Below are 26,888 nucleotides of genomic sequence, written 5' to 3' on the forward strand. Positions count from 1 at the left end.
CACTCTTCTTTGGAAGTAAGATCCATTAGAATGAATCCGATACCTGAGCAAAGAGCTATAGGCTTGGATCTCATATTCTGTAATAACTCAAGAGACAGATGCTGGTTCAACATTTGGCTTAATCTAGAGAATTGTGCTGGATTACGGAACCCATCATCCCAGATGTTTGCTTTGTTTCAGGGATGAGGACAGTGAAAAAAATCCCGACCCTGATTTCACAACCCTTTCTTTCACTTCTTCCTCCCACCTCCTGCCCTAGAGCTTCAGTCTGAGCAGGCTACAGTATTTGAAATGAACTTTATGACGTGTCCCTTTTCTGGAATTACACTTGGACAGCGGGGCCTGTGGGAGAGATTTCATTCTAGTCTGTTTAGCAATAATGGGAGCAGACAGAGGAGAAGAAAGGAGAGAAATTACGCAAGACGTGGGGCATTTGGCTTTAACGTTCCTGTGACAGAGGATTTTAGAAGCAAATCGCTGGGAAGAACGAGGAAGTGTCACGCCACTAGCCTGCCACTGGCTTTCCTGGCTACTCCGGTGACTCATGTGCCAGTGTCGATACGGGGGGCGGGGGGAGAAATCACGCTCGGGTTTGGTGTTCTCGAGGCCCCCTATTGACTAATCGTTTCCCGCCCTGTTCTCCCTCCCCTAAGGATCTGGCATTCGGCTGGCTGCTGGCAGCCCTCACGCGCCCTCGCTCGCCCTATAGGCTCCGCTGCCCGGTGGCCTTTCCCTCCCCTTCCCCGGCAGTTCGCACCAGCGCTGAAGCAGCCGCAGCCCTCCGAAAAGCGCGGGCGCCGCAGCTGAGGGTGCCTGCGGACGCCAGCCTTCATCTCTCCCCCGCCCCGCCCGGGAATTAGGAGGCAAACCTCCCCGTCCGACCTCCAGACGGCAACCTTTCCCTTCCTCCAAGGCAGGCAGGAGGCAGCCGCTGGGTTAAGGCGGGGGAGCATCCTTTCAGACCGACCAAAACGGCTCCATCCCCACCTGGGACTTCGAGGGGGGAAAAGTGTGCGTGTCTGTGTGAGAAAAATAGAATAAGCTCCAAGCCCCACCTTCGAACATCTCCCTCTGTTTCTCTTTCAAATTACTCCAATTCTCCCCAGAGGTCTGGAAAGGTGGGAGCCCCGAAGTGATCTGCTGTAGTGCGCAAACCTCCCTTCGCCTGTAGCTGCTCTCCTCGCGTCTACGAAAGAGGGGTGGGGCGGGGGCGCTGTGCCTGGCCGAAGAGACGTGCACCTGGAGGTTTGTTGTGGAAAACCTGGTTACCTGGTCAGTGGATGCTGCCGCTGCCCTAGGAACTTTGCTCGCGGGCCATAAAGAAAAAGCGGGGTCTGACTTGGCGCGCCACAGCACGGGGACGCCCGTCAGAGATACCCCCGTCACACCAGTCACAGAAGACCTAGGAATTGGACGCGCCGCTTCCTCAAGGGGCTTCGCGAAACTCCGGGAAAGCGTGTGCCCCTTCGTCACCGGCCAGCTCCCGAGCCGGAGCAAGGCATCCGAAGAGGGCCGCGGCGCAAGGCAGCGTACGTATCTTTGAGGGGGGTGTCGGCGGGAACAAGCCATCTCCCTCCCCGCGCCCCGGGCGAGCGGCTGGTTGCGTTTTGAGCCTTGGGAGGCTGTGGGGCAGCCCTTGCTTGGTTTTACGGGAAGGGGGCGGTTTATTGACGGCTTGCGATCATCTGGAGGCGCGTGATAGTCTTTTCAAACACAACAAAAAGCCAGCGCAGTTTGTTCTGTTTTGCTCTGCTGGGAAATAGTAAGTTTTGATGTAAGTACAACAGAGCCTTCCTTTATCTGGGGACAGAAAATGAAAGGGACGCGTCTTTCTCTGCAGTTTGTACGCGTCGGACTGTGCATTTGGAGTGTATCTGTGACCCCGGGAGTGCTTCCAGGAGGAATGGCTCGTTCTCCTCGCTCTTTCCCTCTCAATCGACTTTTCCCTCTCCCCTCTTCACAATCCTGCGTTCCTCTTTTCCACCGATACCTTCCGTTCGATTGGTTGGGGAAGGAATCGGTAGATCTCTCTTTCCTGCCGGTGTCTCTCGTTCCCTCCCTTTCCTTCTCAAGTTATCCAAAGCCCTGCCGGGGAATGGGAGGAGAGAGAACAGCGTCTGAAAAAGTTGAGACAAATATTCCCTTCGGGAGATTTGTCATCTTGTTGATGATTAAACTGAGTTAGATCTACGAGCGCTTGATCTCTCCCCTCCTCTCTGGCTTTGTTTCTGCTGGAGCGGAGCGCTCGGTTGCTACCCGCTCTTGAAGTACGGACTGGTTGGTAGACTTTTCCATTTCTATGAGTGTATGTCTGTATCTCTAACTCTTATTGTCCAATTTTCTGTACATTCAATACTGAACTGTAAATTAGGAGGACCGGATTATAGCTGTTTCGCTGCAATCTCCCTATTCTGTAACTAATGAAGGAAAGGATTCCAGGGTTGGAAACCTTGAGGTAATAAAGCATGTGTCACTCAGCCTTCCCCAACTTGGCGCCCTCCTCTGCATATTCTGATTTGGATATTGTAGCTGACTGAACACTTAGGAAGGCACCAGATTAAAGAAGCATTCTTTTTTTTCAGAGCCCAAATGTCTACTGTAATGTGACCTGCTGACGGGAGTGACTGGTGTTGGCTTTGTGTGTTGAGTAAGGAAGAGAAGTTGCTATTATTTTATCTTCCTTGTGGTTCTTTTTCAGACATGCAGCAGTGAGACCACAGACACAGCTGTCTTAATCTTGTCCTAAACTCTAAATAATTTCCCTCAACTGAGCTCCAGATTTCAAAATCTTGTAATGTGAAGTGATTCTAAGTGAGAGTGCCTTCGAACATGTCTAGAGTGTTGTTCTCTTCTAACCACTTGTCATCCCTACAGTTCCACAACCTGCTTTGAGAAATAGTTCTAAGTCAGGGTGCATAAGTGTTAACCTGTTCTGAACCATATTTTAGAAATTAAGCAAGTCCAGTTCCTTCCAAAAAGGGTTACAGTGATGGTGATATTCTCTACAGCAGCCTCTCTCAACTGGGGTTCCACAGGAGGATTCTGCAAGCGGTCAGTAGGGGTTCTGCAAGATATTGTGGCTGAAAAGAAATCATTTTTTAAACTTTGTGCACCACACAATGTTAGCACTCACGGGGTGGGAATTTTTACATACCGCAACTCAGCTGCCAGCCTGTTGCTTTGCTGTTGTCCTAAATGTTGTAAAACACGGATTGTGTAGGTTAGAATTGAATTGTATTGTGAAGTTCTTGCATTTTTTTGCGATTTTTCTGAAGGAATTCCTTGTGACCCAACAGTTATTTCATGGGCTCCTCCAGAGTAAAAAGGTTGAAAAAGGCTGCTGTAGAGCAAGAGCATGCCATCTTGTTGGAGGGCTGAGGGCCACATTTGCCACTGAGAACTACCCTTGGTACTACATTCCCCAAAAGTGGATAGGCTTAGAATAAAAACTAAACTTGAGTTAATTAAATTCAAATTAATCAGATTTGATGAAACACAGTGAACGTAAATACACCTTAACACTTTTCCTCTTTCGCCATATTACAAATGATAATTCAGCAGCAGTATGAGGGTCTCTGGAGAACTGCTGCATGTGGGCCTGGCAAAAGACTGGGCATCCCTATTGGACAGAGATACAAATTTCCATTTACTGTACAAGATAGTGGGGAATGCATGCTGAAGCCCTTCTTTTCTTGCAAAAAAAGGCCACTCTGGAATAAAAGTATTTGCACCAGGTCAAGAAATTGTGATTGGCTCCCAAATCACATGGCAATATCTGAAGCTACATCACGTGGCTACTTTGTGTTTCAGTGACCTCTGAGAAAGGGAGGGGTACTGAATTGCTGGATCCTAAAGGGGCTGCATTTGGGATTGCTGCCCTTCCCTTCTTAAGCTTCCCCTGTTTTCAGGAAAACCACAGGACCATGACATAGCTAAAATTGGGGGAAATGAGGAGATGAAGCTTATTTCCAATAATTTAAACCGGGAGGTTGTTTTTAGCATTAGTTTAGTATTACTGCTGTAATGTATTCAAAGCTGATCATTGCAGAGTGGCTTATATTCAAAATTGACCTAAAATTAATACTGCCATTAAAAGAATTATAATATGATGTTTTTATGTACTGCAAGAGTTTATTTAAATCTTCTTTAGCAATTCTGTTTTTTATCCCTGACTTTAGGGAAGTCAGATACATGGTGATCAGGGGGACAAGTTGATCCTTTTCATTTATATCTTTTTAGTTGTGTAAATCACATTCTGCAAAAGCTGATATTCACTCTGTCTTCAGAGGTTGTCTCTGCCTTTCCTGACTTCATGACTAAGATCAGCTTTGAGTATAGGATAATACTGAAGGACATGAAATGAAAGAATTAAATATCTTGTTTTTTGAGTGGCGTTTTCCTAAAGCAGTCACATGTGACTGCTGACTAGTTTTGGCTAATCACTTAGCTCCCATGTCATGTCTAGTTTGACTCTCAGATACATATAAGTGAAATATGTGTAAGAAAAGTAATGTCAGCAAAATATATATATACTGTAATAAATAGTAAAATGCCAGAAAAGAGTGTTAACAACTGATTTATCTTGGATATTATCGGCAAATATTTTACAAAGTGGTAAAACTGAATAGCTTGGGTTTCCAGTTAGCATGATTCCTGCTGAGTCACAGAAACCAGTAACTGGGTCAAAAAAGTATTTAGCACATGAAGAGTTGCTCAATCACTAACACATAGACTCTTTCCTCCCTCCCCCACCCCCCAAAATTAGGAAGCCGTATTACATCAGATCAGAAAATTTACTTGCTCTGTTTGTTACCCTGATTAGCGGTAACTTTTGGGGTTCTCAGCTAGAGAGAAGATGAATACCACTTGTGCTTTACTGGTGATGCTAGTAATCGATGTGAGGACCTTCCCCATGCAAAGTGTATGCCTTACTACTGAGTTATTTTTTATGAAGCCACCATCAGTCTTTTGTGAGCAAGGACATAGTAGTTTTTTATTTTTATTTTTTATCCCACCTTTATTATTTTTTTTTATAAATAACACAAGGTGGTGAACAGTTATTTCATCTGTTTCCACTGTTGTAAGAATTAGAAAAGCGATATTTCATCTCTTTCTCTCTCTGCCGAGAATGGCACATAAAAGTAAATAATGTCCACCTCCAGTTGAGTTCAAACTTCTGGAAATTACAATGACACAATCATGTGTTTTCTTGGCAACAGTGCAGAAGTGGCTTGCCATTGCCTTCTTCCAGGATGTTTTCCAGTGTCCTGCTGGTCTCCCATCAAGTACTGATCAGATCCAATCTTGCTTAGCTTTTTCAGTATCAGCCAAGGTTGACAAGATACCAACTTCTGTTGGAATGATAACCATAATTGTATCTATAGCTAAAAGTAATAACTAACAGAGATGGACAAATGCATTAAGTTTGAATCGGTTTAATATCTTATTTTGTCAGATATTACATTTATTTTAACCTGGATTAGGATAAATTGTACATCACTTTTCTGGAAAAAAAAGAGTGAGAATCAACGTGGCTAGTAGTTAAGAGACTGGACTAGGAAGTTAAGAGACTGGACTGGGCCCTAGTTCAATTCCATCCCCAGCCATGAAAAGTCACTGGATGACTCTGGGCCTCTCTTAGCTCAACCTACCTAACAAGGTTGTTGTGGGGAAAGTTTGGAAGAGAGAGCTGTGCAAACCATCTGAGCTGAAGAAATGGAGGGATGTGAATTTAATAAATAAATTAAAATTTGCACAAAAGTTGCATGTTTAACTTAAGTTATAAATTTTATATGTGCTTTTCCTAATATTCATTTATTTTACAAGCAGTTTTCTCTATAGAACTTGTGTTTGTATTTTCCACTAAAATGTTTTTTTTGTGTGGGGCTTTTCCATAATATTATTTTTTACCAGAAAAGTATACCATTATATTTGTGAAGATGTTAGTATTAATACACAGTTTTTTACATGTGTGAATTAGATATGTTCATCCTGAAATGTGAATTAAATGAGTATGAAAAGGAAGAAAGTAATTTATCTTCACATTTTTTGAACAATGCACAGAAAAAAATGTTATATTTCATATAAAATATACACATTTCTTATAAATGCATATGTTGGGGAAAATGTAAGGGAATTTGTAAACATTTTGATGCAGACTTTTAAAAGTCACAACTTGATACAGAAAAAAAGGATGGAACAAACAGGACTGGAAAATGAAATCTGAAAGAAATCTGTTTCCCCCAATAATATTTTAATTCAATACTTATGCAAATATCAATAAGGGCATTGCAGATTTTTAATAATGTGTATCAATATCCAATTGAATTTTTACTTTCATAAAGGAAGCTTTTTGATACAATTGAGTGCTACTTTTAGATACTTAATGTTCTTGAATGGGCAAGAGTGGAGAAAAGAAGGTACAAATACTCTAAAGGATCTTTGCTTTAGTGGTCCTGTGATTAGAAGCCACAGTCAGCGGTGGGTAGAAGTTGCAGATGGTGGTTTTGCTGGCAGCTTTATTATATCAAGTAATCTTGTTTGTATTTCCACTAATATTCTGATTGTTCTATATTTGTGTACGCATAATTCCTAATGTCTAATTCCTAATGCAGTGTTAGTAATTCTAATTACTAATTGATGAGCAATAAAAGACAGGCTTATGTAGATGAAATAAAATCACTGTTCACACCGATAAATCTAAATTGCTTTGTCATTTATATTCTTCTTTTGTAAACAGAAGATTTAAAATATGCAAGCAGTGATGTTTTTTTCCTTAGGACCCTACAAACCTGCATAGGAATGCTAAATTCTCTGATTTCAGAATCAAAGCTCAAGAAGTATTGAGCCCACTAAGTTGTTTTGGTGTTTCCTCTGTATCCAAAGATTAGCTTCAAAAATTAGCTTTTGATCCTTTTCTCTAGGTAATACTTCTTTACTGCTTAAATCTTAAACCTGCTTTTGGGTTTTGGAAATACATTTCCAAAATTTAAAGTAAACAAACATAAAATACAAGAATCAACATTAAGCTAAGCTATAGTTTAATCAGTCTAATTCCATCACTTGATACTACTTGTTTAAGACTCAGTCAAGATAAGGTTTTTTCTCTCTCTACTGTACATAGTAAAGTTTAGAAGATTACTGTATTTACTTGAAAGAAATTAACTCTGGAGTTATGATAACTTCTTCTGAGGAAAGGTAGATAGAAGAAAATTATATTCATTGACTTAATAAATAACTTAAATGTACTGCCATAAAATAAATAACCTGTCTATGACTTAGCTGATCTGCTATCCATCAACGTATCAGCTATGTTCACACACACAAACCATTCTCACACATAGAAACTTACAAAAATGCATTACCAGCAGAGATAGGAGATAGGAAGAAAAAATAGGGAATTCATTAAAGGGAGGAAATAGCTGCACTGGGAAGGGAAGGAAAGAGAAAGGAGGGGACAAAGCTGATGTAGGTGAGGCAAGTGGAAGAAAATAGCTGAACAATGAAGCAAAGAAAAATGAATCCTCAGTTAGGCACCTTTAAAAAAATTAAATTCAGCAGGTGAGCAACTTCTTCAAAGCAATGACTAATCTTCAAGCTGATCTTCAGAGGAATTCATGTTTTTAGCAATGCTATCTGCAGTCATTTGTACCTTTGCCCATTTATTTGTTTTCAAAATCTTTTTCTATTTTTTTTTCAATGAATGATTCCCCCCCACCCACCCCTCCTCTGCCCAAGTAGTATATTTTGGGGAAAAGCTTACCAATGTTTCAGGTAAATATACTGACATCATACACCCATCTTCACAGCAAGTTTTCATAGAAATCAAGCAGAGTGTAATTCTTATAATTGTGGTCTTTTGGCTCTACCTTTTCCCTTTTTATCCAAATTAAAGCATCCTGGACAGATGTCCAGCTGCTTAAATACATTCAGCCAAGGAGATCTCACCACTCTTTTTGGTAATTGGTTTCACTGTCAAATTGTTCCTACTGTTATGAGAATTTTGCTAAACTTTAACACAAATCTGACTTCCTGTAACGAAGACTATAGTGTTGTGTCCTGCACTCTATGTCAACAGGGTCTTTACTGTACTTTCTGGGTGACTGTCTTTTGGGTTCATGAAAAATCCTACCATATTTCCACTGAATCATCTTTTCTTAAGACAAAATAAGTCCAGTTCAGTCAGTCTCTGTTTGTAACACTTATTTTCAGTCCTTAATGGCCTTTTCCACATCCCTCCCAGTTTCAGAATTTTCCTTACAATATGGCCAGAATGGGCCAACTGCCTTGTTACACTGCTGACACATATTCAGCCTGTGATCAACTACACTTCCAAAATCCTTTTCACATGTCTTACTTCAAGTCAGGTAGCCCCTATCCTACACATTTGCATGTGAGTTTTCCCTCTCCTAAATGAAGAACTTTCTATTTGTCTGTTGCAAATTTGATTTTCTTCTTTTTCATTCCACATCTCTGACCTATCAAGAGCTGTTTAAATGTTTCTTCCTGAAAATGTGGAAGAGTACAAATATTGAAGCATTGTGCCCTACTTGATAGCTTGCTCCAGTGTGAGGAATTATTGATGAGCACACTCTTAGTTCTGTTTCTAAGCTAGTGTGAATCCATCTAATGGCCATCCAGCTCATTCTAAACTAACTTACTAATCAGAATGTGTTGGGGGACTTTGTCAAGTATTTTGCTGCATTTGCAGCAAATACATGTCACAAAAGTTTATGTCATCAAACATCTGTTTGTCTTTCACATGATACAGAACTCTGTTTTAGTGTAAGGCCTACGTATCTATCTCTTTGAAATTTGTATTAGCCTTGCTAACATATAAGACCTTCTGAATTGAGTTCACCGTATAGCCTGAATGCATCATGTAGTCTGATTCGTTGCCTGAGTCATTATAGTGTGTCAAAAGGGAAAGCATCTAAACTGAGTTTAGCTATGAGTAAAAGTGGTGAGGCTGTGGAATTTTTACATACTCATTAAGGCAGACATTTCATGATGAATTGTCTTAAAATGTATAATGGCATGATGTTATCCAATAGGAGAAGGAATAAAATTTGGAAAACTAGTTTCTTTGCTTTTGTGGTTTGGGCCTTAGTGCTTAACTTAATAATGCTTCAAGGACTCAAATGCATCTGTAAAGGGTCTCAAAAACATGTATAAAAATTGCCTTCTACTAATAAGCCCATGGAATTTAATTGTGATTATTTATAAATGTGAATACAGAATTAGTATACTAAAGAACATTATTTGGGGTATAAATTGTCCTATCTATAGATATACGTGCACATACAAGAAACCCCAACTCTTGTGTTTCCGCAAAGCTTTGAAGACGATTGCTTCAGCAGCTCTGGGGCAGAGTGAATTGTGATTCTGCACTTGATATATGTCTTCTACAATGCTGTAATTGGTTTTGTTGTTTCCCCAATGTGGAGCTTGGTAATTCTTTGTTATTTATTTATTTTTAATCTTTTAGAATTTGTAAGATGCCTAGAGCTGTAGCTGCATTGAGGCAGCCTGTATGCTTGACTAAATAAAATAAATCAGCATTTCTGGTAATACATTTTTAAATGACGTAATAGTGAGAAGCATCCTCATTTTTGTATTTGGCTGACATGCATCTCAAATTACACTAACCAAATCACACTACCAGAGTTAGCAAGTCCAGTCCCTTCTAGCTGAATATTATTTTATATGCTGTTGCTCACTTCAAATTAAGTAGGTTTTTTTTCCTTCTCCAGAATACTCCTACGCATAAAGAACTAGTAGGTTTCTGGAAAACATCTCAGTAAAACATGGGAAAATGGCTTTACTTAGCACTAAGATGTAATAGTGTGCCTTCTATCAACATTTTTTTAACATGTTTCAGTGCTGAATTCTCAGACACAACTGATTTTTACATTATGTCCTCCTGCTTTACTTTTTCTACTAATATCTAACAGTTTGAATTTATAATTCAGTTAAAGTGGAACCCTGAAATTAACAAACACATTGACAGTGTTGCTTAAAAGTTTGTGAGCCCTTTTGAGTTTTCAATATTTCTGCATAAATATGACCTAAAATGATCTGTTCTCCACACAAGTCCTAAAACTAGATAAAGAGAATCCAATTAAACAAATGAGTCAAAAACATTATACTTGTTCATTGATTTATTGAGGGAAATGATCCAAAGCTATATATCTGTGTGTGGCAAAAGTATGTGGACCTCTAGATTATAGATTCATTTGAAGGGGAAATTAGAGTCAGGTGTTTCAATCAATAGGATGATAATCAGGTGTGAGTGTGGGAGGTCCTGCCTTATTTAAAGAACAGAATTCTGGATATTTACTATCAAAGTCTGATCTTCACAACACAGGTATGGGGTAGTGTGTCATGGCTCGAACAAAGGAGTTTTCTGAGGATCTTGGAAAAATGTGTTGATGCTCACTGGGCTGGAAAAGGTTACAAAACCATTTCCAAAGAATTTGTATACCACCAGTCCACTGTCAGGCAGATTGTGTTCATATGGAGGCAATTCAACACCACTGTTACCCTCCCCAGGAGTGGCCAATGAACCAAGTTCACACTGAGAACAAGGTGGATCAATACTCCAGGAGATCTCCAAAAACCCCAGGTTAATGTCTAAGGAATTAAAGGCCTTTCTTGCATTGGCGAATGTCAGTGTTCATGAAACCATGATCAAGAGAACACTGAACAACAATGGTGTACAAGGAGAAAGCCACCACTCTCCAAAAAGAACATTGCTGCCTGTCTGCGGTTTGCGAAAGACCACATGGATAAGCCAGAAGGCTATTGGAAGTATGTTCTGTGGACGGATGAGAGCAAAATAGAATGTTTTGGTTAGAATGAAAAGTGTTATGTTTGGTGAAAGGCAAACACTGCATTCCAGCATAAGAACCTTATCCTGTCAGTGAAACATGGTGCTGGCAGTATCATGTTTTGGGCCTGCTTTGCTGTGTCTGGACCAGGACAGCTTGCCATCATTGATAGAACTATGAATTCTGAATTGTACCAGCAAATTCTACAGGAGACTTTCAGAGTATCTGTCCATGAATGGAAGCTCAAGAGAAAGCGGGTCACGCAGCAAGACAACGACCCAAAACCCACAAGACCAAAGAATGGTTAAAATAGAAGAAAGTTAATGTTTTGGAATGGCCAAGTCAAAGTCCTGACCATAATCCTATAGAAATGTTGTGGAAGAACCTGAAGCAGGCAGTTCATGTGAGGACATGCAACAACATCCCTAAATTGAAGCTGTTCTGTAAGGAGGAATGGGCTAAAATTCCTCCAAGCCTATGTGCAGACTGATCAATGGTTGTGTAACCACTACATACACAAATATGTAGGTTTGGATAATTTTCCTCAATAAATCAATGAACAAATATAATGTTTTTGACTCATTTGTTTAATTGGGTTCTCTTTAGTTTTAGGACTTGTGTGGAGAACAGATCATTTTAGGTCATATTTATGCAGAAATATTGAAAACTCAAAAGGGTTCACAAGCTTTTAAGCTCTACTGTAAGTCAGTGGAATTATTGGACACAGTTCTAAATCCTGCTGTGATAGCAAATAAATGATTGGAAGGAATATATTATATGGTTGGAAGGAATCTCTCAGAACATTTTGCTATACTAACTTAGAAGGGTATAATAATAATGTTCAAATATTTTGGATGAGGTGTCAGGAGTCTTAAATCAAGTGTGATTTTGAATAGTTAGGGGTTTTTTTCCCTGTTGATCTGCTTTTAATCAGATTGTACTGTACTGTATTTTAACAAAAAAAATGCAGACATGAGTAAGTCCCACCTTCAAACTGCAGTTCACCCTTGACAGCACATATCTAATGTAAGTTTAGAAGTTACTTTTATGGCATCATTACTGAAATTGGTTTTGCTAGTGGGCAACTGAGTTTGAGTAAACTAAGGCTCTAATCCCTGCTAACTGGGGCTTTGTAATTAAAAAGTTGCTACCCACACTGACTACTTGGAATAAAGTGAGCTATAAAACAAATAATTACTTGCAATTATCCACATCAACAGATTGACATAAACTCTAAGCCGTACAAAGCTTTGAGCATAGTTAAATATTTGAAAGAGTTACAAGATTTTACTGAATAAATGCAAACATCTTTTCATCATAAAAATGCCCTATAGCTTTAGATGTTTTTCAAAGGCAGTTACGTGAGTCAAAGGTAAGCATGCTGACATAGAACTGAATCTGTTTTATAAAAATAGTATTTTCATTGATGATGGTTATTTTGAACTGAAATCTGTTCAATAATAAATGTTCATAGAATTCTTCTCTGAACTTGTGAAGTTTGCAACTAGTGAGTACATTTGGATAAGTGGAGGAGCAGTTGGTTCACTCCATATTGATTTGATAAAAAACAAACATAGGTATGAATGGACCTGGGGAGGATGAATCCAAAATGATAGCTGAATGGTCCACTGATTGTGATTAACCAAGATGGAACAAAGGAGTGTGCAATTTTTCACATTGTAAATCAGGCTAATATTGTATAAATAATAAGAAACTGAAAAAGTCTCAAAATTAGCCTACACCACAAAGACTGGTATTTGCATCTTATTTTACTGTAGTTTTAAAGAGAAACTATAAACTGAATAAATTAACAACTGCTAGATACTTTAAGAGACAACCAGTTTGGTGTAGTGGTTAAGACACCAGGCTAGAAACTGGGAGAACATGAGTTCTAGTTCTGCCTTAGGCACAAAGCCAGCTGGGTGACCTTGGGCCAGTCACTCTTTCTCAGCCTTAGGAAGAAGGCAATGGCAAGCTACTGCTGAAATCTTGCCAAGAATACTGCAGGGACTAGTCCAGACAGTCACCAGGAGTCAACCCTGACTTGAAAGCATCAAAACAAAAAACAAAAAAACTCCACCCCATACACTTTAAGTATCAAATCCTGTCTGTTGTTCTAGGACAAGAAAGCCAAGGTTAATCCCCATTTCTAGAACTCCATAAGTTGGCCTTATCTCATATTTATCTCTTGCTATGTTTAAAGCATAGACATGAAGCACGGACAGCCTCATGTGGCTCAGAGTGGTAGGCGGAAGTATTGCAACTGAAACTCTCCCCACGACCTGAGTTCAATCCCAGCGGAAGCTGGATTCTTGGGTAGCTGGCTCAGGTCGACTCAGCCTTCTGTCCTTCCGAGGTTGGTAAAATGAGTACCCAGCTTGCTGGGGAAGGTGATGACTGGGGAAGGCAATGGCAAACCACCCCGCTATAGTCTGCCAAGAAAACGTCATGAAAGCTGCGTCCCTCCGAAGGGTCAGACATATGATTCAGTGCTTGCACAGGGGACCTTTCACATTTCACATGTTTGAAATACAGATTAAGATGTAATTTAGGTATAAAAATTACATTTTTGTCACCCTGATTTAATTATGCATTTTCTCTAGTCTGGGTCTAAAGCTCTGCTAATTACAGCTCTAATTTTATTAAAACCTTTGCCAGGATATTCTAAACTAAGGGGAAATCCAGCTAGATACAGAAGTGTGTATACCAAAGTTTGTAATTTTCAGACAGATGTTTCTTTTATTTAACACTTACATTTTATATAGCCTTGGGGAGGGTATGAGTGGGCTAAGCATTTCCTAGGTCTTTATAATAAATGCACAACAAAATTTTAGAAATACTTGCTTGGAATTTAGGTTAAATTATATATGTCTATATATTTTCATTATATAATTGAACACAGATACATAATTGTATGACTTGTGCAATAAAGTTTAAAATAAAGGGTGTTGCTTAGATCTTTGATCAACCAATTTATTATTATTTTATAGGAAACTGCGTGTTAGGGGAAATCACCCAAACATCATCTGATCTTCACAAGAGTTGGTAAGGATGCACTTGCTTTCAATCTACACCATTTTCTTTTTCTTTTTAATACTGTATATAGCCATTTTCTGAACTTTGGTTTTCCATTGTGGGTTCACATCTTTTCCTATATGTGAACTATCCCCATATGAACTTCTGAAAAGAAACAATTCGGAGAATTACTGACTGCACTGGAAAGCAATTGAAGGGGTGGGGAAAGTGAGGCATTATCAGGAGATCAGCAGTAAAAGTGGGGTACATTAGGTAATGTTATGCAAACAAACAATTACTAATAAGGATGGCACTTCCTACTTTCTTGTTTTACTGGGGAAGCAGTGGATTCTTGTCATTCATTTTCTTTCCTATTGTAACATATATTTTAAAGGAATAATGAAGAAAACAGTTTGAATAATCAAGAGTGCATTGACCTAGGCCAGATAAAAGTCTTTCGCATTGCATATAAATATACCTCTGCCATGTAATCAAAGCACATTGTTTCTGAACAAAACTCAATGAATCTCCAAAATGTAATGCCTTGTTTGCTATGTTAGTTCTTTTCTAATGCACTTTAAAACTACAGAAAATAATCATTTTGATTTGCTATTGATTTATGATGTTGTAGAGAACACAGTTTTGCCAATAGAATAACCCCTCTTTGTTTTCATGTTCTTTTATTTGAGAGCCAGTCACCTGTGTTAGGGCAAGGTACATTCTGCTTCACTAAAACAAACCCTGGGAATCTAAGAGTGCTTAGCTGCATCTGTCCCTGGTTGAACTGCAGACTGTGATTTATGTTGCAGCCAGCCCTGAAAACAAATGATATTGCTTTTAATCAATAAATGTTCCTGAAACCTACAGCTTGAACAGTGTAAAAGAACAATTTAACATTTATTTTTTTCAGTTAAGTAAATTGAACAGTAGCAAGTGTGAGAAGAGAGGGGAAGAATGAAAGTGTGCATGGGTGTCCTTGATTTTGAGTGATGTTTCTGTTTCTTCCTCTGTTTATGTTTATTTTAGAGGGGAGCCCATTTGGTAAATCTTCTCCTTAGTCTTTCAGGTATATAATTCAGTGATTATAATTCATGTAATCACTTCTGTCATGTAATTGCCAGCCAGCACTGGAAAAATGTTTCAACATTTCTCAGCTAAAAATGTACATATATACATATCCATATTACTACTCCCTTTTGGGGTAAGCAGTATTATACAAAGAACAGAAAGCAAGAAAGAAATAGCATATCAAAAAGATTAAGACATTAGGTAATAAAAAGAAAATGAATGAAATATAGCTGAATATAAGTCACACTGACATGATATGTTATACCTCTCTATACTTTTCTATCCATCCAATTCACTCTTGTTTCCAATAAGCACATCACTCCACACATTGTCTTTTGTTCATTAAACTTCCCACTTCTCCCTTTCTGAGGATTGTGCCAACTCCATCCAATCTTGACTTTATTGGTCTTCCCCTTTTAATCCATTCACCCTTTCCATATTTGTTTTGCATTTGGATCCTCATATGTACTCTTTAGATGGCAAAGTATTTTGATGTATTTCTTTTGTAGTGCCCACTGTGACTATGTTTTATTGAATTTTTATTTATGGTTTTAGTATAGTTGTATGTTGTTGTTATTGTTTCTGTTATTGTTTTAATTTTAAGTCACCCAGAGTCACACTTGTGAGATGAGTGGCTATACAAATGTGACAGACAGACAGACAGACAGACAGACAGATGATAGATATTAAGCTGAGCTAGAATAATCTATAGGTAAAGGTAAAGGTAATGTCAATTCCCTTGACATTAAGTTCAGTCGTGTCCGACTCTAGGGGGCGGTGCTCATCTCCATTTCAAAGCCAAGAGCCGGCGTTTGTCCATAGACACTTCCGTGGTCATGTGGCCGGCATGACTACATGGAACGCCATTACCTGCCCGCCGAAGCGGTACCTATTAATCTACTCACATTTGCATGTTTTCGAACTGCTAGGTTGGCAGGAGCTGGGACTAGCAACGGGAGCTCACCCCGTCACGCGGATTCGAACCGCCGACCTTCCGATTGGCAAGCTCAGCAGCTCAGCGGTTTAACCCACAGCGCCACCGTGTCCCTAGAATAATCTATACATGCAAATAAATAGAGCAGCAGCACTCAAATTATAAACGTGAAGATAGAGGGGAATTGTTAATGAAATCAACAAACCACATTCTGATTCCTCCCAAACTTAACCAAATCATGATATCCCATAACCATTGAGTAGTAAATGGACTGACACAAAAGGGAAGGACCCTTGGCTTCCTCTGCACCTCTAAACAAAGGTGTCTGCAGTGATAGTCACTGGTTTTAGACTTGCTGGCATAAGTGAGTGATTGAAGCCTGTCCCTTTTTACATGCATGTAGATATGCATGTATGTTAAAAAGGTGCAGGACTTTGATTACCTGGTTATACCCAAATTTTGAAACCAATGACCATCCCTGCAGATGCCCCTGCCTTTGAAATATGAGCAACAGAATGAGGCATTAAAGGCAATTTGAATAACCGAGTTGTGCATGCAGATTCAGAAAACTTCTCTGAATTTCTGATTCTCATTTTGTTTAATATCTGCTTAATTTCTCCCCTACAGCTTCTACTTACAAATTTAGATGTCCATAGATATGGATAGTTAAGGAAAACAACCTTACTACACCAAGCATGATACTATGAACACAGCTGAGACTTCATGGCCTATATTAATTGCAGTTATTGCACTTTAGGGATGTACATGCTGCAAAAATGATTCAGAAGAAGAAATGCTTTGGGCATCATGTGAATGCCTTTCTGACGTTCATTAAAGCAGCTTGACTTTAATAGTTGATTGCCACTCACACTGACCAGACTTAAATTCCTTTTCATGGTAATTAAGATTAAAATAAATAATGTGGTAACAAAATAATCAATAGAATATAACTTTCATAAGTTACATAAGTGGGCTCCTTAAAACAACATCTTCTTTTTTCCAGACTCTTATATAATTCTGAAAAAGTGAGGCTGCTTTCATGAATAGCAGGGAGGTCCAGGGTCTGAAGCATTCCTCTGAATCCTTTGTGATGCATGCACAGCTTTAATGTGCATTAAGTGTTAAATAACACATACTTTTTGGAAATGCATGCACTATATTTTATTTAAAGTATTTTATTTCCTTTCCTTACCTTTCTCTTGTGCTGGTACATTGCAGTATGTACTATATGCTGTTCTGATTTCTATCTTATTGTATTCCTCGTCCTGAAAGTATAAACTAGCAATGATATCATATTCTTGGGCTCAGTACTGCTTAATTGTTGGACATGCTTTAGCATCCCCTTTTTAAAATTATCACAAGGTACAATTAAAAGAAAAAAGAAGCTCTTCTTAAGCATAGTTGCCACTTATAGTTGGGTTTTACTTTGTCCTGGCTTTGTTCATTTGCTTAGTGTTCATTCCATTTCATGGCTGGTTAACTAGTACAAAGGTAGCTGACCTTACTGTTAACTTCTGCTTTTAAGGGCACTATTTCTCTTCATTATAGTTCTCAGTAATAATTTGTCCTTATCCCCAGAGGTTTTTCTCTGTAATTGCTTCTACTTTGATGTTCACACAATCAATAGTTCTGCCTCCAACAGTCAACACCAAGTGCGGCTCTGAAGTCTTGCACTTTATTACAGCATAAGTTATTTTATTGTCTCCCCTCCCTTATAACAGGCATAATGCACTATGGATAAGTCACTGACTGCTGACCGATGTCTTCAACATCTGGGGATTTTTACTGCGTATCTTTAGGAGAAGAGTCCTTTGGCAATGAATGTCAGGGCATGCAGTATGAGCCACCGGACAACATGCACTCCTCACAGGCCGGGGATGGTAAATGCGCAGCAGATTCCATCTATTAAACTGCATATAGAAACTCCTTCTGCTTCTCCTAATAGTAGCACCCCGGGCCCTGCTATTGGAAACCTACCTACTGCCTCCCATTTAAAGGCCTCACCTAGAGGAGGGGTAGCTCCTCAGAGCAATGCGATTGCCTGTAATATTCACTTTCCTGCTTTAAGTCCCAGAAGACAAACAGTGACCAACGGAAAGCCTTTATTCCACATCCCACAACCTCCAGGGGTAACAGCTCCACAGTTTTTGAAGCCAAAGGAGCAAGAATTTGGAAATAAATTCACTACCAGCACAGTGAAAGGTAGGAGTTATTTTAATAAAAGTGTTTCACTTTGCTTTCTTACACATTTGGTGGTATTATTATGAAGAAATATGAGTGCTTCTATGCTGCCAGAGCCCTTTAAACATTACAAAGTTGTTTTCCCTTAAGCAGTATAAATAACATGTGAGGAAGATTCTCAATACCACATATCCTACTTCCAGAAATATATTTTGTATAAGACTCATGTTTCTTTCTGTAGATATTCCTGTGCGTGTTGGTTCTTTGCTCCCATTTTCCACTATTGTCCACCATTTCTTACAAGTCCTCCAACTTGTCTCATTGAAGATTTTAAAGAATTCTAGCATGGGGGTGGGGGTTGTCAGAAACTATTTTGAATTGGGAGAGGGGGAATTATTTGTGACCAAGAGTTGCACTTTTTTATTACTACTATTTAGCTGCCTAGGGCCACTACGGGTGTAACCAGCAAACTCATAATGTCAACAGAGTGAATTGAGCTAATATTCTGGATCCATTTGGGAGGCTCATACTTGGGGGAACTCAGGGATTCCTTAAACTCCTCCAAGGCAAAAATGATAATTACTGGGGGCTTCAGGGGTTTTTCTAGGGTAAAAGGGGTGCCTCAAGCTTCTGCAAAGCTTAAGGTTTCTATTTTGCCACTTAACCTCTGAAAACTCTGAGCCCAAAATTTTGGCCCTGCCAGCTTTGGAGGTACTCTAGGGACTAAAAGTGGATGCTGGGAACAGACGTGTGGAACATGGACTGCAGTATGCCCACCTCTGATCTAGCTAAACCTTCTGCTTGAGGTTTACTGAAGAAATTGTGCTGAGGCTGCTAGCATTGGGTGGGATAAGGGTAAGAATTACGTTTTATACATAGGTGGTAGTCATTTCTAATAATGAATCATAATTTACTATTATCTGCACAAATAGAAAGAAGACTGCTTCCTTTTGCAATATGAATTCATTGTAGCAGATTTTTTGCTTGCTAGAGGTAGTCCTCAGGTTATGACCACTTGTTCAGTGACCATTCAAAGGTTCGATAGTGCTGAATGAGCGGGGCTTATGAGAGCTGCACAAAGTTGCGGCTGTTGCAGCATCCCTATGGTTATGTGATTGCGATTTGGGCACTTGGCAACTGGCTCACAATTACGACAGTTGCAGCATCCCGTGGTCACGTAATTGGCATCTGCGACCTTCCCTGCTGGCTTCCCACAGCAAAATCAATGGGGAAACTGGCAGGAGGTCTCAAGTTACTCCCGCTCCTCCTGCTTTTTTGCCTACCTGTGGCACCCCCCCCTGTGCATGCTCCATAGGGACTGCCCCCGGCACCTGCCCTCCTGCCTGCATTTCGTAGAGCTTGCCCGTGGCACTCGCCCACTCTCTGTAGTGCTTGCCTGCGGCATCTGCCCACCCACGGCACCCGTGTAGCCACCCATGATCCATAGCACCTGCCTGCGGCACTTGCCTGCCTGCCTGTGGCTCTCACCTGCAGCTTTCACCTGCCAGCCTGCTTGCTGACTCTTCCCATGTCGCAGTCACATGAGGTCCTCGTTTAATGACCTGTGTGGTCCTGGGGTTACGACAGCAACCGGGATTGCCATTGCTAAGTGATGCAGTCATGTGACATTGTGCTTTACGACTGCATCGCTTAGCAACAGAAATTCTGGTCCCAACTGCCATCGTAACTCAAGGACTACCTGTATTATGTGCATGTAACATAAAGGTTTTAAAGTACACAGTGGATTAAAATAAATTCAAGATTGCTAAATTTGCTGAGATTTGCTTTTGGCTCATTTAGCAATTGACAAGATTTTATTTTAAACTGTGGTTCTGAGCTTTCATGGCTATATATTATCTTCAGTGTCAGAAGCAGCATACCTCTGAGTGCCAGGTGCCAAGGAATATGAGAAGCAAAGAGCTATTGCACTCGTCTCCTGCTTATGAATTTCCCAAGAAGCATCTGGTTTCATTATTGTGGGAACACAAAGCTGGATTAGATATAACTTTGTTGGAGCCAACAGAGGTTTTCCTATGAAACAACAAGCCAGAAATCTACTAAAATGAAGCTGAATCCTTATTTATTGCATGTTCCCCACCCCCACCCACAGGTTATACTGTTTGTAGCAGTGGGAAATGCGTGAGCTGAAGGCTGTGCAAAAACACCTTCTTGTTAAAGTACATAATTCTATGCCATTGTTTAGCATCATGTATTAACGCAGCCAGACTCTTCTTACAATTTATAATTTGCCATATAGGCATACATGTGTTTTATTCAAAGAGCTGTTATTTCAAAGAAAGTTTAAATCAGCTGGAAATAAAAGAGTACTAGCTGAATTTTTGAAGAACTAGACGAAGTTCAGGTTCTAAAATGGATGATATCTAAATATTAGCTAATGATTATCGTGGCAACACCACAAATATTGCTTCTTTCATGCCTATACTTCACCATGACATATGAAGAGAGGGGAAAATATTACCTTCAGTTGGCTGAGACAGCCTCCTACACACTACTGCACAGGTAGACATAAACTTCGACATAGACATGGAACTGGGCGACGTTCAGCCTAAGTGCCGTCTGTATGAAATGGCTGAGAAACAAAAGTATTCTTATTATTGTTCTAGAACACAGAATACATATGAAATACATGATTTACGCTGATCAGTTTTCCTGAAACTCAGTTTGTGGATAGTAGTCTGGATCCACAAATGCAAGAAAATCCATTTCCCTGAAGTGAAGATTTTCTTCTCCAAACAATCCAAACTTTTCCCAAATCATCAAGGGCTCACCAAAGCCAAAATACGACATTCCCACTGCATTATGACATACAACGTTTCTACATAATGTGTGGTTCAGGCCAAATGTCAGGTTGGATTGGCTATCTAGGTCTTGATATACTACCATGTTAATATTAATTCACCTTCATTAGTTCTGCACAGGTGTTACTACTTTCTTTGGTGTATCCTTGGTTTAAAGTAACATCTTTTGATTCACAGATCACCAAATTAGAAGGAACCATTTAGGTCAGTGCGTCCAACCCCCTACTCAGTGCAGGTTCTTATGGATCTATTTTGTTAACTTTATCTTACATAATTTTGTTCCACAAGTGTCTTGGGCAGGGTAGAAAGGAAAGCTATTTTCAGCCCTGATTGTTAAGCAAGTGGCTTCCTTACTTTGCTCTTCCTTGGATTTCTGTAAAAGCCTAACATACATGTGTGAGACTTAACATGCCAAACATGCTTTATCGGTTTGATGTCACTATTGAGTTTCTACGCTTGCTTATATGTAATAATACATTAAAAAACCTCTTGCCCGTATATATTAGTTTCTCATATCTCTGTGACTGTTTTTGTGACCCATATAGCTTCTGAATATAAAAATCTCAATAGGCCAACAACTTCTTATTGTAGTAGGCTTGTAGTTAATAAAATTGTATCAAGAAGAGCTCTAAATATATTTCAATTTGCACTTTTGCTTAATATATTACTATTGAAGTCGCATTTCCTGTAGAAGCTATAGGACTGAGTCATCGATAAAATGTGCATGAAATTAATTTTAAGTAAGAATAACCTTTCTAGTTCTGGTTCATTAATTCCCTTTCAGTTTTGAAGAAGTTGAAAGTACTAACAATTTTATATATCACACATACATTTATATCTGATCACAATTATGTGTTCATGTTTATTTGCATATTATATTTATATTTATATTTTAATGGTATTTTAATGTTTTATCCTGGTTGTAAACCACCCAGAGTCCCCCCTTTGGTGGGAGATGGGCGGTGGCAAAATTTGATAGATAGACAGACAGACAGACAGACAGACAGACAGACGTTCTACTTAGTGATTCTTATGAGCCTAATCAAAGTTGTGAGGAAAAACTCTTGACTTCTTAGAGGAAAAGTAGGATAGAAATCAAACAAATTAAATAACAAATAACTGAATTAAAATGGTTGAGGAGGATTGTTATAAGACTAAAATACTGCCTGATTAATGTTGCAAATCAAGGATCATTATTCCTGTCCTCAGTATAGGGAAGTAACAGAAGGTTGAGTGAAATGGAGAATATATCCTGTTTCTAAAACTTAAAATGTGGAATTGTTTTCTTTATAGAGGGATATTTTCCACTGTTGATTAAAATTGCTGCCTATTATAAATATTAAAACCACATAGCTATATCATATTTAGTCCAAGTGGCAATTATTTTATGACATACTTACAGCTCATGTGGCCATTTGCACCTAACCACAGCACAAATATACCTTTGAAATGTATTTTTTCCTGTTGTATTCCCATAATGATACTTTCATCTTGCCCACAGCTTACGTGGCATAAGTTATCTTTAGCTATACTAGTGATAAAGCAGTATTTTTTGCTTATTTTAACACCATCCAAGTGTAGTTTCAAGATATGTAATATAAGGATTAGATACCCATAATCTTGAATAGAAAACAGGTGACCAGCAGTAACTGGGAGAAGAGGCAGTAGAGGCAAGATAGGGATCAGCAATGGGGACAACAGATTTCTTGCCAGCATTGTTTTGTCACTTCCAAGATGGGTGGATAGTAATTTGCACTTGAACTTCACATTGTGAACTTTATGAACTAGGGCTGTTCAAATTCTTAGAAAGCAGTACTTCACATGTAGGCATGTGTACAAATTGTGAGAGGTGCTTGGTTAAAGCGCTGTCATCTTTTTCCAGGCTTACACAGCTGCTGTACATGACTGTGTCCATGTGCATGTGCAACTCTGGTATAAACATGTAATACTTTTCTAAAAAATATAATATACAGTATATCATTCATTATTATTCCAGAATTTTGCTTCCTGCTGGGATAGAGATTGGAGAGCTGGCTAGCATAGTAATTGCCTATTCTGAAAGCATCCCTCCCTTTTCCCACCTAAGTAAGTTCTGTAAATTTATGTCTCAATTTGTTATTCATAGATTCTGTACTTTTAAAGCTGATCAAGAATATACTGGGCAACTGTAACTTTTCCTTTTTTGCTACTATGGGAAAAGGGGAGATTTTACGGGACTGTGGTTAAAGATGAATTGAGGGCCTTGTAGATAAAAAAATCCTTTCTGTAAGGGTATGTATGGACATAAACAAGACTAGGCAACATATTTTTGGGGCAATTCAGTCATGTAATTGTGTTTGCAGATGTACTTGTTTTGGGCTTCCTATGTGTGTTTTTGATTCGAGCACTATAGTCTTGACTACAATCCTAGCAGGTAACTTGTAATCTATTATTGGTGGAAATTTAGAACAGATAATGAGCAGTATTTTTCTTCTGCACACTTCAATTGAGATGGACAAGCCTGAACAAGAACAATCATATAGCTCCTGTGTTTGGTTAATATTATATCACCTAGTGCATGTTAAATCCTGATTGTGCAATGATCGTGTATGATGAATTATAAATGTGTTTCACTATACCCATGGTGTGCATATAAATTCATATTTTTTTCAGAAGGATTAGAATAACATAGGAAAGTCCTTCGAACAGGACTTTGCATTTTTTTCTGATTAATACTGAACAACTTTATGTTTGATGTATGCTTCCCAATAATTATTTCAAATCCTATTCTTATAGTAGTGATTAGTGCATTGATGTTCAAATAATATTACTTTCTACAGCCATTATAATATAACCTAAGAGTCGGAAACCATTTTTTCCTCTTAATCCCCTTTTAAATAGCAATTTATCAGGACTATATTCTGATAGTGAGCAGAGCCAAAAGTGGGCACCAATATTCATTTCCATGGAAGATCCAAACAAAACCAGCTAAGGTCTGAAAAAGGAATCTTATATACCTTATATTAGAGGTCGGCAATCCATTGCCTTCAGGTTGCATATGCCCAATACTTTGTTTGTTCTCCCAGTACCTCTAACCCTCCCTCTAATGGACAGAGCCAAATCTTTTGGACTTTTGTTGTTGTTGTTGTTACTTTGTCATAATTTTCTCTTTATATGTGGAATTCTGAGAGGCAAAATTTTGCCCCCCAACCCCTAAAAACATTAAAAAGTATGGATTTGAATTATTTGATATTACTCCCTCTAGAATTATCAGCTACACACAATCCACTTTACTCCGAAGCAAATCCAAAAGTGGAAACATGATCCTCATGCAAAAAAGGTTGCCTGCTCTGTTCTGTATGTTACAGGACTGTAGTTTTATTTCCATGTAGCAAATAAAATCCTGTCTTTCTTCTCATTGATGCTTTAAAGTACATGTTCTAGAAATGTATAATAACTACAGCATCCCCTGGGAAGAGGGCTAGGAATATGAATCTTATGTAGCATCACTTCAGTGCTGGTGTTGCTTTAGGCTTCTGCTATTTATTATGAGCAGATGGATGGTGATGTGAGTGGAAGTATGCAGAACCTTTCCGAAGCAGTTCCCTCACTGCAACTGGAAGCCATTGATTGATGCTATCCGAGAATTTGTTCCTGGGAATATCACTTTCCCTAGCAAAACACTCTTTTGCTCTCTTCCTTGTATGCTGATTGTTTTCTTTTTCCACACTTGCCCCTGATTTATAAACCTGTTACTTGTTTGATCAACATTCTGCTTGCTCAAAGCTTGAGTGTCAAACTACTTTTATCTTTTTAATTATATCCTCCGAGCACTTTTTGAGTTAGTTACATGCATGAACCCATTGTTCCTAACATTTTTTTAAAAAGCCTGCTGCACCACCAGATTAATTCTAATTAATACTACTTATGAGTGAACATCAATATAAACTGACCTGTAATTTCCATTAACTTCCCTGAAATGCCCATTTTTTAGTCAATTTCAACTTTTTATCAGGGAAGTGAATAAGGTCTTGAGATATATCAGCTATTATGACGAGAATAGAATCTTCCTTCCCCAGCTACATTGCATCAGGAATGCCAAAGTATTGTGTTGATTGTTGACAGTGGTAGATCCTTTGTCAGCAGAAGAGTTTTTTTAATGAAAACTTCAAATTCTATCTTAATTTTCCCTTGCTAGTTCTGTTGCTTAGAAGTAATCCATGTATTAGACTTACAAATCAAATAAATATATTTTCCATTATTACTCATATTTTCTCCTGTGTGTCAACAACCGTGAGAATCTAAGCTGAGATTTTCATGTAATCTTAATGTCTTAGAAATACTGTTTCATGGTTTGGCTACAGTGGACGGTAAGATGATAATTCAGTTATAAATTCCTGCCAAGCTAGAAAAGCATGCAGTGTGACAGTTTCGTAGAGCAGATTTTTCTGTTCATTGTAAGTACTGAATGTAATGCCATTGTTTTATGAACTTGAAGTTCTAGTGCTCAGAACTAATTTAGTGTTGGGTCTGGAGACCATTCTTTTGACAATTATCCCAAATTCTTTTGAACAGTAGGCTAAAAGCATAACACCAGGTTGTATAGTGTAAGTCAACCTGACCACCTCTAACATTTTCACAGCATTATACTGGTGTAGGCTTTCTTAAACCAATCTGGAATCAGTTTACTTGCAGTCCCGTGACATGGACCGATCAGAGATCACGTTGACAGGTTCAAATATAAGACCCCAATCAATCCCTGTTCAGTTGTCTATGAGCTTCCAAGAAGTACACTGCAAAGCAGCTCACTCTGCCTCTAAAGATGCCAGCCACAGGTGCTGGTGAAATATCAGGACAACAGAAAACTAGAGCATGGCAATTCAACCTGAAAGGGTATTACTGCTTCATTTTCACAGCAGTTTCAAACATCACAAGGAGACTGTGCTGAAGGTATATTCTTCACATAACTTAAATGGTAGTCCTCACGTAAACGATCTCTGCCATCAACTGGAAAGTGTTTTTGTAGCCCTCCCATGAAGTAAATAAATTTGAATTGGCTTCACCTAAGATATTGATAGATGAACCAAACAGGTAATGTTTCTGAAGTTCTAATTCTTCAACCTTAATTTGATCATAAAATGAGTTTATGAATCTGTAAAATTCATAATATTTATACAACATTCTTCTGTTAAGATCTATCTTCTGTAACTGCTGTTACCATAACAACATATATACTACTCTTGATACCCCAAAAGAAGCATAGGAAATATTTTGGGTACCTTTTTCTAATTTGAGCACAAAATTATTTTCAGAGAAAACTATAACAAACAATCTAGATAGACTGTTTCATATAAGCAGAGGTGTAAAACGGATTCTCTATTACACAGAATTGTTATTAAAAGAAAATGGGGTATAATAGCATAGCAACAACAACATTTGCTCCTGATCAAGTATTTATTGTGGGAAAGCTCTCATCTTTATTGCCCAGTTTTGATGGCATCACTTAGGGTGGCTCAAGGTTTATGTGCAAGTTCCAAAACTACAAAAGCACAACTTTTCGATCAGACCAAAGGCCTACAGTCATGCATTTTGTCCTCAGTGTCTAACAAGAAGCCTATGGGAGAAATTCAAAAGCAGAACATGGACCCTCCCAGAGAGAGGTGTTGAAAAACATTTTGTCTCTGATATCCAACATATATCTTGTTCTCCCTTTCATTGATTGTTCACAGCTTTGTCCACTTTTAATATATTTTATCTACTTTTCAAGCTGTCCAATTTAGTGGTCATCTTATATCTGGCAGTAATTAATCCCACAGTTTATTGATACTTTATATGAAGAGCTTGTTCTCCAATAGTAGAAAATATATGTACCTTAGGGATGAATTGTTGGGTTTTTGGGTTCTCTGAGCTTGGTTAATTTCATGCAGATGTTTTGTTACCAGGCTAGGTAGCATCATCAGTATATGGAAGAGTGAAATTTGCTGGTCTTGCCTTGCCAATCTTGGCTGGGGTGTGGTTTCTTCCTTGATGATTCCTTGATTAGGATAGTTTTTTTTCCTTGAT

General features: G+C 38.8%; 1 protein-coding gene across 1 annotated transcript in view; it reads left to right on the forward strand.

Moving 5' to 3' along the window:
- The first annotated feature begins 843 nt into the window (after positions 1-843).
- The window catches only part of GLIS3 (GLIS family zinc finger 3), a 148,270-nt gene continuing 122,225 nt past the window's right edge, over positions 844-26,888 (forward strand). The window contains exons 1-3 of the mRNA XM_063295086.1: positions 844-1,529; positions 13,820-13,874; positions 17,568-18,048. Coding sequence (XP_063151156.1) covers positions 17,664-18,048 — 385 coding nt within the window. The 5' untranslated portion in view covers positions 844-1,529; positions 13,820-13,874; positions 17,568-17,663. The remainder of the gene's footprint in view (positions 1,530-13,819; positions 13,875-17,567; positions 18,049-26,888) is intronic.

Source organism: Candoia aspera, chromosome 2 (genome assembly GCF_035149785.1).
Source record: "Candoia aspera isolate rCanAsp1 chromosome 2, rCanAsp1.hap2, whole genome shotgun sequence".
NCBI lineage: Eukaryota > Metazoa > Chordata > Lepidosauria > Squamata > Boidae > Candoia > Candoia aspera.